Source organism: Nuphar pumila, chromosome 16 (assembly GCF_984573655.1).
Source record: "Nuphar pumila chromosome 16, dmNupPumi1.hap1.1, whole genome shotgun sequence".
NCBI classification, from domain to species: Eukaryota; Viridiplantae; Streptophyta; class Magnoliopsida; order Nymphaeales; family Nymphaeaceae; genus Nuphar; species Nuphar pumila.
In genome coordinates this window covers 79,028,919-79,043,190 of record NC_143264.1, presented here as the reverse complement: position 1 = coordinate 79,043,190, position 14,272 = coordinate 79,028,919, and the positions used below count along the sequence as shown (strand labels likewise).

The 14,272-nt window shown below is 36.2% G+C and overlaps 1 protein-coding gene across 1 annotated transcript in view; it reads left to right on the top strand.

The window, feature by feature from the left end:
• The first annotated feature begins 2,144 nt into the window (after nt 1–2,144).
• Nucleotides 2,145–14,272, top strand: part of LOC149813752 (protein PAM71-homolog, chloroplastic) — a 55,565-nt gene continuing 43,437 nt past the window's right edge. Inside the window, exons 1-3 of the mRNA XM_089990745.1 lie at nt 2,145–2,476; nt 5,736–5,892; nt 8,601–8,781. Coding sequence (XP_089846871.1) covers nt 2,350–2,476; nt 5,736–5,892; nt 8,601–8,781 — 465 coding nt within the window. The 5' untranslated portion in view covers nt 2,145–2,349. The remainder of the gene's footprint in view (nt 2,477–5,735; nt 5,893–8,600; nt 8,782–14,272) is intronic.

The window sequence follows — 14,272 nt, the reverse complement described above, 5'->3', positions numbered from 1 at the left end:
GAGAGAGAGACTATGCAGAACCTCCTGTTACACACAAACACACCCTAAGATGTTCAATAAGAGTGTTTGATGGGCTGAACAAACGCAGCATGTTGGCGTTTTGTCTGGAAGGTGCCTGTTGCACCCTAGGGGGTGCGACTGGTGTGTCCCTTCATGGGGATTGCTTTGTCCGGTCGTGGGTTTGTACTGCGAATATGCATCACGAATTGAGTGAACCCACATCTAAATTAGAATTTGAGTATGTGCATGCGAGGCATCAACACCTCAAAACCGTTCAAGACAAGTTGACCTTGATATGGATCCCATCAATTTCGCTATGGGAATCCAGGTCCAGCCCCTTTTCACCTCTACTCTTGGTAGGCATGCTTTGAAAAGTTGGAACTTGATATGGTTTGAAAATATGGGGGGGGGGGGGGGGGGCGCGGGGTGGGTCCAAATATATATACAAATTAAAAAATCTAAAGATATAAAACTAATAGAAAGTATAAAACATTAACACGTAAAGGTATTTTGTCATGTGATCAAAATAAAAATGTTACATGTTGAAAATATTATGTTTTTTTTTATATTGGCTTTTAAAAGTCTCGTGATAAGATCGTGATGTTTATAAAATAAATCCAATATTTGTTACATAAGACTATTAGAAGATAAGAATCCCTCTTGCCTGCTAGAAGAAGAATGCCACTCCTTCCCCAAGCGAACATGGTCCACGAATAGCCGCACCCAGCCATGGAACTGACTCAAGTGAGATGGTCTGGTCATTATTACGGGTCCAAGCAAGGTCGCAACCCAAATCCAAAGAATGTCAAAGCATAGTTAGATTGGTATTTCATATACTCCACTGCATTGTATCATATATCAAGTGTACTATTATCATATACTCGACAAAGTGGTGTATTGTTACAAATGTTTGTAGGTACAAAAGCCTCTGAATCTACACGGTGTGTTTTGATCCAATCGAATCTGATGGGTGGATTCAACATGTTCAAAATAGTGGGGATTGGCTTTTGAATTGTGTTTTTTTGACGAAAAAAAAAACAATTTTATTACCCAAGAAAGCATCTCACAATGTAGGCTGTTGATTGTTGAAAAACTTACGAAAACCTACCTATGTGTTGTAATCAGATGATCTAAGAGCCGATTTCCACTAAGAAAAACATGTAGATCACATTTGTAATGTTAGTTTCGTGAAAAAACAAAAAAAATGAAGGCATTTTTTACCTACAAAAGACTAGTAAATATGGTCCCACCAATAAAAGTATCACACATTTAATAAACTCATCCCAATTATTTGAGAAACTTCCATCATCACTACTTGCATCAAATAATAAACAAGTATCAAGCACATGTTTATAAACATTTTTACACAAATAATCATGTCATCACTACAAAGGCATTATTTTTCAGCCAGACTTTAAAATATTATTAGTTATAATATAACAATAATCAATTAAAATCTCATGTTTAGCCATTTTAATTCATAGATATCTTTATGAACTGCCATACTTTATGTAATTTTTTATAAGCTCATATAAATTCGTGTAAAAACTGTATAAATATTGATTAGACAGACTTGCATTAAATTATTTAGTATTCTATTAATTTTACATGCTAAGTAAAAACCCACTCAAAAGCTACGATTGTGCGGGTAACTTTTTTTCGACAAAAAAAACTGGGTATCTTTTACTACTGGGCTTAGTAAGGGCTTGAGTGTCGGTGACCCCACCCTGAGATTTCTTGCTTTGGCGGGGAACTTCGTCATCAAAAAATATATAAGCATGAGTTCATGAATTATCTCACGGCTCGAGTTTGTTTTCTTTTTTTTTTTGAAAAGCAGGATACAAGTGCGCAATTTTTTTAAGTTAAATCAATAAAGAATATATATATATATATATATCGTACTTTTTATAAAGAATTAACAATTATAAAAATATCAAAACAACTTCCATTTTCATGCATGCCAAAGTAGTGTCACTGTGTAATGAATTATCCAACTCGTGTCACTGTGACAGCACGAATGGTTAAATTCGTGCGGTAAACAGTAGTACTTTCTGGTGGTATCTTGTACCGGAGAGTACCTGAACCCGTTCTTGGCAAGTATGCGCCAAAAAAGCACGAACCCCGCGCAAAACTGGACTTCCCGTACACACGGGAGAGATAAAAGACCGGTACACGTGTCGTCTGAACACACCGCCTATCCCTCCTCGATAGAACTCACCGGACTTTCCCTTTTCTCCCTCTCTCTCTCACACACAAGATCACACTCCCTCTCCTTTTTCTTCTTCTCCACAGAGAGAGAGAGGGCACGATCGACGCCGTCATGATGCATAATTGAACGATTCTGCGAAGATGCAAGGATGCAGATGGTGTTCGTGCGTCTCTCCTCCTTCCACTTCTTACATCGGGAGTCACGCTCTCTTGCTCTCCTTCGCCGGGACCCCTTCGATTAGGCCGTCGCTGCGGGGTGTTCGATTACGTGAGTTTTCTTTGTATTAGTCACTCCGTTTTTCGATACCTCTGTGCGTTCTCCGTCGTTATCGTTTTTGTTGTGCGGATTGTGGCATGTTGAAGAGAGTGTTTGCGTTGAATTGGCCGGTTGCCTGATTCTTCGATCAAAGAGCGGGATCGAGGATCTAGTCGAGTTCGTGATCCAGGCGAACTCCGAGTGCCGTTGAATTTTCGTTCCAAATTGATCCGGTTGTGGTGATTGTGTGGTCCCATGACATGACCGTATCCGAGCCCTCGGTTGATTGCATCGGATCGTTTTGAAGCTGAATGTGGGCTTTAGTAGCTGTTACTCCTTATTCATTGTCTCAAATTGCAATGCGTGGATTTCCCCCCACTATTTTCTTTTTGCCTTTGAAGTTTGTCTGAGTGTTAAATACTGAACCAGATCTAGGCTTTTGTTTAAAATGGAGGACTACCTTGGGGCTTAGAAGAATTAGATTTGTAGCATCATGTTTTTCCTCTTCAAGTTTAATGACATGAGTGGAGTGTTGGATATTTTATATGGCCTTGCATAACTTTTGAGTCCATGGATATTCAAATATGATTATGATTATTAAGTGTTGTTCTGGTATTGCGTACATCTATGACTATTGCAAGATCTTATCATGGTTTTACCGATGAACTCATCTAGAAACTTATATAAGTTGTGTAAATTTGAACACGAAAAAAAAAACCAGCCTCAGAACTTTGAAAAGACTGCCTTTTATGTCTCGCAAATAAGGTTAGGAGTATAAGCCCTAGTGAGTTGGGGTGATGCAGTGTATTTTTTTTCCAGTAAAGTCTCTTAAAGATGAAACTTTCAAGAGAGACTTACTCATGGTGCCAGTATAGAGAAATTACCCAAGGACCCAATAGAGACCGTGGAGCATGCGACACACATGCTTGTAGTAGACCTTGCATTGCTTCTCTGTCAGTTAGGCAATTTGATATGCGCGGGGGCAAGTAACCCTATTGAGAGACTGGTTAATAATCACATTCGTTAGTAGCCTTCGAGATAGGATTGACTACGTGAACTTTGGTCATAGACAATGAGTGTGTCCTATATTGGTACTGTATGCCTATGTATTGGGTGAGCAAAGATTTTCTGATGCTTGTAATGGTAACTAGTGTGAATGCATTATATTAATGCCAAACTTCTAGTACGTCTTTCAATGTAGTCCAAATTAGTATACTAGTAAATATGCATATACTAAGTCAAAGTCGTGAGTTGCCAAACAAGTTTTTTGTAAATTTTGTTTTTGTTAAATTTTGTTTTTGGTATCCCTAAAATCTCCACAATTTTTAGAGTCTTATTTTAATTAAAAGTATTATATAATGATTGATGACTTTGTCAATTAAGAAAGTGTTGTCAGATGTTGGCATCAACTAGGACTTATTTTCTTAATAGGAGTTGGAGTCCCCATACACTATAAATAAAGGGTCTCACCTTAGGGAGGAGCAATAGAGAAATCCTTCTGGGTAGCCTTGTGCCATATAGCCAAGAGGTAAACCCAGGTCCGCACCATTGAGTGTGCTTCTAAACCTAGGTTGGACAAAAAAGCTTGAGCCCAATTCTCTTTTGATGGTGGTTCAAGTTAAAGTAAGTTGATCTAACCTTGTGCCTTATTTTTTTCTTTTTCAATCAACATGGTTTTGAAAACTTTCGCTGGTGAAAGATACATTTTCCCTTCATCTCTTTCTTGATGTTGTTGTTAATTTATATATTATTTATTCAAATTCATGCTTGGATTCTGTACATATACTTGGGCTGGATCATGCCCAAAAATGGATAGCACCTAACATAGCCAGCTTTCAGAAGTTGTAACATCACAATCGTGTATCAGAATTCAATGATTTTTGATATGTTGAAAAACTTATTAAATTATCTAAATTTTGTCTTTTTAAGCCAAAGGAAAATTCCTCCTCTTTCATGTCCGAAATTGCTTAACAATCAAACAGTTTATGTTTTGACAGATTCAGTTGCTTATTTAAATAAGCTTGATCTTATTTTTTATCTTAACTAAAATCATATTTATGATTGTTGATTATTGGGTTTTCCTACTAGTTGTCAAAAAGGAGCAAGGGAGTGATAGGCAACCTTAACTTTGGCTAAACTGTTTCTCGTGAGCCCCCCAAGTCTAAGAGTTGTGTTGGCTATTTTGCTGCCAGTTGGGCAAGTGACTTGGATCCATAAAGATCTTTGTTTCATGTTTTGTATCTTCTTGGGAATTTATATGGTTTTTATGAAGCTGCTTGTTAAGACCTTCTATTGAACGAGCAGCTATGCGTGAATTTTTTGAGTTATTTCCATGATATTTGCTTTGGAATAAAGAATATAGAAACCAGTCATCTATAGGACAATTGGTGTGGGTAGACATTTCTACGGATCCAGTCCTTCGTGATATATCTTGAGCTCGTAATAATGGATCACCGTTTTATTAGAAGTTTGTAGATGGTGTGGTCGGGCAATTTTTTTTGGAAATTAATGACTTCTTGATGCTTCAATGAGGCAACTTTTCAAGGAACATGACAACTCTTCTACAAAATCGGTAAATCTTCAAGCATGATTCTTCACCTTTCTTTTTTTAAGCAACTATTTCTTGCATCTTTTTTGTCTTTTTTCTTTCTTTTTTGATTGCAGATATGCTGATCGTACAAATTTATGTTATCTAGTATTGGAAATGTGTATTGCTTGGATATTTTGTGCAATTGCATTGAAAAGTAAGGTTGTGTTGGTATCTCCAGAACAGTGTTTCCATGACTGCACAGTTCATTGTGTTTTTTGTGTTATTTTAGTTTTCAGGATGAAAAAGTAAGGAGTAATTGGATTGTGACCATACCACTGATTCCATTCTCTCTCAATCTATCTTGATGCTACAAATGTAAAGGAACAAAAATCCTGCTGGTTTCCCATAAGAATATAGAGGCATTCAATTTTAACACTTTACAACTTGAAAGGATGAAGTATCTAATAATTAAGTGGATTGCCAAACTTCAAAAAAATGTTAAGCAGTGATTTTGTATTATAATAGAGATAAACAGAGTTAGAGACAGAATCTGATGCCTATCCTTCATAATGTTGGAAAAATGCCAAATTCCATTTTACTGGATAGTACAATGTTTCCAGAATCTGAAGCCTTTTTTTTCCATAAGTTGTGGATGAATGCATGTTTTTTAGACACAGGAAGTTTGATATCATAACTTCCTTCTACTTATTGTGTGTGGAACTTTTCTTCTATTAAAACCAGTAAGAGTTGGAGATACATCAAGGTTAAATTTGGTGAGGCAAAGGTTAAGGGTCCAAGGGTATAATGCCAACATTGGAGCTGGTAGCTATGATGCAGATGATGGACAAAATGCACAGGAAATTTCTGAAAGTCCTGTCTCAAATGATATATCAAAACTGTAAGTTGACTCTCTCTCTCTCTCTCTCTCTCTCTCTCTCCGGACACACAGGCACACAGAAATGCTTGGGCATTTTGATCTAATTGAAATAATTGTTATCAGATGGTTTCTATTTTAATGATTTATATGCATTGGGAGTGGATGCTTCGGATCTGAAATCCTCAGTTCCTCACTGATTACAAATCATAAGATCTAAGATCCTAGGATCCCAATGAAGATTTGAGATCCCATGTTTGTTTTGCGAAATGGATTAGAATCATGGATTTATGACTCCATGTTTGATGACCACCAGAGATTTGGCCACAGATCATCCATTGTGAACAATCATTCGGCTTGGCACATAAACAATTTGGAGATACCTCATCATCAATAGATCATTCAAATCTAGAATCAATGTTCATACAGAAACAGAAAACAGTATTATACTTATACATACCATCGCCACAAAGCCTGCCAGTGGCTCCTGCTACCATTCAAAGTGCCTGTGGATCTCCTGATTCAGCAAATGTCAGTGACAAGAAGTCAATATCCCCTTGTGGCCATTGTTAACTCCTGACCAATTTTTATTGAAAACATACAATGACTGACAAAGTCAAAAAATTATTTTGCAGAACAATAGCATCAAACAAGCTTTGAAGAAATTGGACCATCTAAATTATGTTGTTCATTGAAAGGTTGGCAATAGCACCAGCAGCTACTTACAAAGTGTATCATCCTCTGAACTGTTAAAAACCATCAGTAATGAGCACACATAATCAGCTTGAACAATTTTATCCTGTTTTGTTTCTGAACTCTGCTTATGATAAAAGTGATGAGGGTAAAATCTTATGCCACTCAACTGAATAGCAATATCTTATTGTCAGAAATTGTATATATACATAGTATTTCAGGTACTTTTTTGGATGTGTTTTCTTCTTTCTTTGTATTTGTATTTTTTGTATCTTTTGTATGTTTTATGCCCTTGAAGGGCATTCTAGTCATTAGGCTGGCTGGCCATTATAGACTAGTCTAATGGCTAGCTAGACTAGCGGTTAGGACTAGTCTAACAGCTAATCCCTTCTCTCGCCTGTGTATATATTGGGGTTAAACCTCATTTGCTGCATGTTTTTTCTTAAGCATTTTTTGGCCAATAAAAATATTATTTTTATATTGTGCTCTCTCTCTCTCTCTCTTGTGTCCATTGTGGCTTGTGAGTCTGTGTGCCCTTGGTGGATTTGGGCATGTTTGAGCGCTTCTTGCTTGTGTGAGCATATTGCTCCTTTGGACTTATTCCATTACACTTATGTAGAATGGATGAAACATAGAAACAAAAATATAACAAATCCCTACTACAAAATAATGTCACCATTGACCTTTGTCCATCAACATGACTAAGCTTCCATTGGCAGTCCATGTAAGGATATGGATCAATCTGGCCTGGGCAAGCATTACAATGATGTCACCCTTGACCTTTGTCCATCACATAACTAAGCTTCCACTGGCATTGTTGCTAGGACATGGATCAATCTGGGCTGGGCATGCATTCACCACAGTTTTGGTCAAAGCCCTTCTATTTTCACTTTGTTGGTTGAGGGTCATGGATCACCAAGGCCCAAAGATTGGTGCAATGGGGTAGCATCATGAACTAAAAGCGATTTCTGGGCTGTGGGTTCCAGTTTGCTGCCCAACCAACAAACCTGGTGGTTCTTGTCTGTTCTTTAATGATAGGGTACTCCCTTTGCTTCCATTGAAAAGTCTTGTTTTTTCAGCCAAAATTAAAGGCTTTTCTTCATTTTAATCGATCAAGAAAAAATACTGGTGATACCCCTTCAAATTCTACTGGATATTTGATACTTAGTTTAGACTGAACAGTATATGTCTCTTTTTTTTAAACTAATGGGGGGAGCCTTTCCGACCCAAACTTGGTTTCTTTGTGGGGAAATGGAGGGAATTTACTTAATACATGTCATCAACCAGTTTTGATATTTATGTTCTGTCAGCATTGATTAATATATGAATGGGCCGAGTGGCGAAAGTAGTCTTGTAATTTCTCTTTATATATGAATAGGGAAGCTTTAGTAGGGATGTAAAAAGGCAAAATGCTCTTAGAATAAAGGTGAATAATATAGCTGTAACATGGCAATGCATATAACTCAACTACCTTTACAATATAAGCGTCCATATATGCTTATATCATTGACAAGACATGGTTTTGGTTGTTCAACTAATAAGAACAGTTTGCTGGCATCTGGATCCTTCTTTCTGGTAGGTAGCTATTTGATAATTTTGATGTGATGAGGTTTTTAGTAGTATCTGCAAACTTCGTTGACCTTATCAGTCCATGTAAATTTTTGATAACTCGTGCCTTTGGGGGCATTTATACACTTGTACAGAAAAGATATGCATACTTGTTACTTAATCAATTTCATATCATGCTTGATGCCATCATTTTGAGTTGAAACTATGGCACAGTGCATGAAAAAAATAAACTAAAGGCTCTTTGAAGCACAAGTGTGTCGTCTGGCATGGACCATTTTTTTTTGAAAGATTGACATGGACCATTTTTTTTTTGAAAGATTGACATGGACCATTTTTTATCAAAGTTAAACAGTTGTGTTTGTGCTTCATGGAAAATCAAAGTTGTGTTATATGGTCGAGTTTCTCACACAGTAATTGATTCCAGTTAAATGCTAAGGTGACATCTCACACTGGTCTTTTTTTCGATATAGTGGAAAATCAGATAGAGTTCCCCCACCCTTGTATATCGCTGGTTTGCTGCTTGGATCCTGCCTGATAATCTCAGCTGCAGTATTTATGAAAGGTGGATCTTCTGCACTAATGTCTGCCATTTCAAAGTCTGGATTCACTGCAGCATTCACATTGATATTTGTTTCAGAAATCGGGGACAAAGTGAGTGGTCCACTTCTTGTAATTTACATGTAGTGGTCCATTTGTTGTAATTTATATGTAAGTTTGTTCCTCTCTGTCAGCATATTTTCTTCTTCAATATGCTTGTCACTGAAGATGTTTTATAGTTTTTGACTGTGTAGGAATAAGATTTTTGGTAAGTTTTTTTCCATCATTACCCTTTTCCTTCTGAGTTTGTGCATCATATGATTCACAAGGAGTTCATCATTTGTTGAGTTGGTAGCCTCATTGCTCACCTTTCAAATCCTGAGTTCACTATTCATGGTGTTCAATGTTCACTAAGTGAGAGGTTTACACCATGGCTGTCAGTCGAGGAAGCGGGAGCGGGAAGCGGAATCGGGAAGCAAAGCACTTTCAAAATTTTAGGAAGCGGGAAGCGTGGGACGACTTAGAAGCGAATCAAGAATCGTCTCGGAAGCGACCTAGGAAGCGAACCGGAAGCGACCTAGGAAGCGAGGGGGAAGCAAAAAAAAAAAGAGAAATAAAAATAAAAATAAAAATACAAAAAAATGAAAAAAGGGGAAAAGCGAGGGGGAAGCGCGCTTCCCATTTATGGGAAACACGCTTCCCAAAATTTTTTTGGCACTTCCCAGCGTGTTTTGCGCTTCCAAAACACGCTTCAGGGAAGTGCGCTTCCCCACTTGGCTAGGCGTTTCCGATAACTCTGATTTACACTACTTGGTGCCTTATGAGTCGCTAGTTCGTACTGACAGAAATACTGGGCCTTAGTACAAATGAAAAATGGACAACAATATAATGATATATAGGTGGGCAATATCAATTCTTCAACAAGGGATGGGCTGGCAATTTTCATAAATATGAGGATAATTTTTGGGTGCATTGAGAAAGATTATGTATTTCTCTTATGCCCTGGATACTTTTCCTAGAGATGTATGGGGAGGAGGAAGAGGAGAATGAAAGAACTCTTTATTTGGATTAAATCAAAAGTACCATAAAGAGGTATAACTGTTGGATATAGAATGGTGTATATTCTTTATTGCCAAAAAAGTGTACTGCAACAAATTAGTGTACAATGTAGGAGATAGAAAATGTTTTTGCATATATACATTATCTAATGGCCTCTCAACCCTAGGCGGTAGAACAAGACTTTGTTGAAGAAGAATCCAATACTTAGCAGCCGTGTGTGACATTATAATGAAGTCCTCAAATTACCATACATAGATGAACCAACTAATTGACATCTGATGCAGGTAGTGACAATTAACCTCAGTGTGCTTTGGCTACTAAAGAACACATATTCAGTTGGTGATGTGCATTACATTCTTATTCTTGAAGTCCTGTTGTAGTAGCTATGTTAACCCAATAATCTTCACGTAACTGTTATACTAATTAACTCCTGAAATATCCATTGATGGTTTGATTCTGAACTAGACTAAAAAATATGCTTTTGGTTGTTGCTCTTATAATTCAAATTGTTGGAGAATCTCCAAGAATGATATGTAACATAACCCTTTATATTCTGTAGGTTTAGTTCTGGTTCCACATTCCATTTAGGTTTCTTTTGCTAATGTGTTTTAACCATCCGAGTCCCAATTCCAGCCTATTAATTTTTGATATGATATTGACTACTCTATATTAGGGCACAAGTTCTGTCTAGGCTATATTCAACAAATTATTTATTCAAATAGATTTTCTGATCATATAGTTACCGAAGACTATAAATCAGACTAACATCTAAAAATGACTAGAATATTCGGAATCTTGAATTTTGTTTTTTATGCATGACAAAATTGGTATGAAGTTTTGTAGTGTGAGAACTCGGTATGAAGACATCTTTTATTTCACTGCTTTATGTGTGTGTGTATTTATTGTTTGAAATGGCTAAAACACAAAAATAATGACATTTTCAAAAATAGATAATTACTTTTGGGGTAGAACAAGTCTTTTATTTTGGAGGGAAACAAAAGGACTCTTTTTTGTTCACGAAGTTACAAAGTGTGCTTCTGTAATTTTGAATTTGAAGAGCAAAATTGACTTTGTTGACGCCAAAGAGTAACTGTGTTTTAAAATGGTGTTTTGGACATTTCAGTCAGTTGAATGTTGCTATCTTGATATAAAGGGTTTAAAGTTAAGTAAACTATATATATGTACTTTTTTCTGATAATCATATTTCTCACTCTAAAAGAAAGTGGAATAAGTAGAGGTGCTAATGTAAACCCAACCTAAACCCCCGACAATAAAAGCCCTCAAATTTCTAAAATAATGTCCTAACAAGAAATACTAATCTTATATTTGCCCCAAATGAAAATCTGTTTACCTAAACAAGTTTAACAATACAGTTGTATCATTTCCAAATCCTTACATACTTTTATTGCATAAAACATTTAGAGCTATCTTCCAACAAATCCTTACATACTTTTATTGCATAAAACATTTAGAGCTATCTTACAGTTATATTTAAATTTACATCATATGACCTATTATTGCCTAAATGCCCTAGATAAGCATATTCATTATATTTGACAGCTAAGTCATGATTTGTCATTTCTTTATGCCAATATGGATGGCTCATAATATATGATGCTATCATCTTCGATTTTATCATTTTTTTGTTCTTTTATACTGTACATGTTAAGTTGTACATATATATATATATATTATTTATAATGATATAATAGGTAAATACTCATTAGGGATATTTTGGTCATTTTCATCTTTGTAATATGGTGTACCCATTAGGGGCACATTAGTACTTTTACTTTATTCTTTTCTTTTTGTCCTTTTCTGTTTTTATAGCGGTTATTTGGTTAAATACAAAATATAGTTGTTGGGTTCTTTTTGACTAGTCAACTCAGAAATATAGTTGTTGAACAACTTTATTGAGGTCTCCCTCTCTCTTGTATGTGTATAAATAGGAGCTTTTATCGCCTTTCATTTCTTAATGTTTCTCTTAAGCATTCATGCTCATTAAAATAAATATTTTTTATGTTCTGTGTTCTTCTCTTAGTTCTTTAATGTCTTGAATACCCTTAGTGCTTGTGTTGTGCCTTTGTGCTCTTGTATTGTCCCTTAGTTGGACTTATGTATGTGCATGTGCACTTTGTGTTTATGATCTTGTAAGCACTTAAGAGGCATATTTCATTACCGGTTACTATCATGCTACCATATGCAGCTGCAAACAATGGATTTTGATGTTTTGGACTTCTTGTGTGTTTGATGGAATGAATGTAATTTGATGCTTTTCACTTTTTAAGCATCACGGCATTGGTTTGTGACTGAACTGCAAGTAGCCAATTTATGGGATGAAATTTTAATTGTTTTATATTATAATATTATGTATATGAACTACAAACATTACATTTGATTGACGTAAAATGATAAGTGCAACTGCAAAAATTTTTTATAGTAATTTTAAAGGAATACCAATTCTTTCATTTGTTAAGTAGTTTTCTTTTCATCCTTGCATTGGCATTCTAGGCTACGCCAGAGGAGCTGAGGAAGCAGCCTAAATGCAGAACCTAGATTGTAATGAAACAAAAGAAAATACAATAATGAAGCCACTAAGGGCTTAACTAAGTCACACGAGTACGGGTACAAAGGGTATGACACGGCAATTCCAAAAAAATGTAGGTACGGGACACGGTGGTATATATATAAAATATATTAAATATTACATAAATTCCAAAATTCAAAATCTATTATTCCAACAAGACAACATAAATTAATTTAACATTTAAACAATTAACATTTAACAGCCAACTAAACTAGTAACAGAACATGCTAACAACTTTTATTCAAAGAATCAAAATTCAATAACAAGTAAAGCTACAACTACAACTAACATTAACATTTAAGAAACAAGTTATAAAAAGCTAATAACAATTTCAGATAAATAGATAATATACATTAATACCTAATAATTAGCACTTAGCAAACATAATAGTGAATATAAATTTAATACATCTATTAGTAAATTATAAATTGAATCTAATCTAAATAATAAATATTTATGCAGTCTAAATTTATTCAGTCTGAAAATATCAAAATATATCCAGTCTGAAATATCTAAATAACCTAAATATATTCAGTCGGATAATTTCCTTATAAAGGTTTAGAGCATTGCTGAGAAAAGAGTTTAGTTTAAACAAAAAAATAGAAGAGACAAGTGGTAACTTAAACAGAAAAACAAAAGAGACAAGTGGTGACTGCCATAGACAAAACCTTGTAGACTAACCACTTAAGAAAAGCACTTTTGTGCCATTAAACATGTGAAACATAGAGAAATTATGGCCCCATATAACTCTCACACATTTTGTCACACAAATTCATGAACATCATCAACAGTAACCCCTCTCTACATGGGGTTAATCCATTGATAGGAATATGGTCTCTGTTTAGAAATTCATTAAGTGTTTGACAACAACAGATGATTACCATCTAGAACATCATCAAAAGTAACTCCTCTCTACATGAGGGACAATCTATTGATAGGAATGTGGTCTCTGTCGAGAGGTAGATAGGGATGAGAGAGGCGAGTCGAGAGGGACACATATACAAGAGAGAGAAAGGGACAAAGACGAGAGGAGTACCTCAGGTGTGTAGAGAGAGGGCGATACTGTGAAGGACTGAGAGATGCGACGCTACGAGGGGTGGAGCAATGCTGTGAGGGTCTGAGCGATGCTGAGAGAGAGAGAGAGAGAGAGAGAGAGAGAGAGAGAGAGAGAGAGAGAGAGTCAAGGGGTTGGGGCTGAGAGAGAGAGGGAGAGTTGGGGGTTGGGGCTGAGAGCTGAGAGAGAGGGAGTCGGGCGGGGGGGGGGGGGGTTCTTAAAAAAACCGAACACGGGTTGGGTTTTTTTGGACTTGACCTGACGTAGTGCGAAACCCAATCCACTATGTACCCGCACTACGTCTGGTGGCGGTACTCATGTCGACACAGGTACAACACCTCAAATGGAGTGTCTATGTTACATAGGGCTTATAAGAAGAGAAATCAATGTGCACAAGCATAAGTCCACCAAGGGACAATACAAAAGCCAATCAATGGCAAATACAAAAGTACAAAGGTTCATACAATAGCCACTAAGGGCAATCACAAGAGAGCACAACACATAAAAATTATATTTTTTATTCATCAAGAATGCATTAGAAAATGCATTGAGTGAAATATGGACAAGTGGTCCCTTTTTTTTCAAGACAAGAGGGCCAAGGGAGCCCATTATAGTCGTTTGGGAGGTCCCAATGGCGAGAGAGAAGAAGAATATAGATCCTATCACACGATGATCAATATATGGATTACAAACACATTTTCTCTAACGTCTTGCATTAAGATTGCTATCCCAGCCTGCTAGTTCATCCTGTTGTGAAATAAATTGGTGCACATATTTTCAAATCCATAATATGAAGCAAAACAAACACACCAATAAGCGTGCAGAGAATTTAGTATATGTTCATTCTAATCTTCGATTACTTTCGCGAACCAATGATGACTACATGTACTAATTGCTCTCTTAGT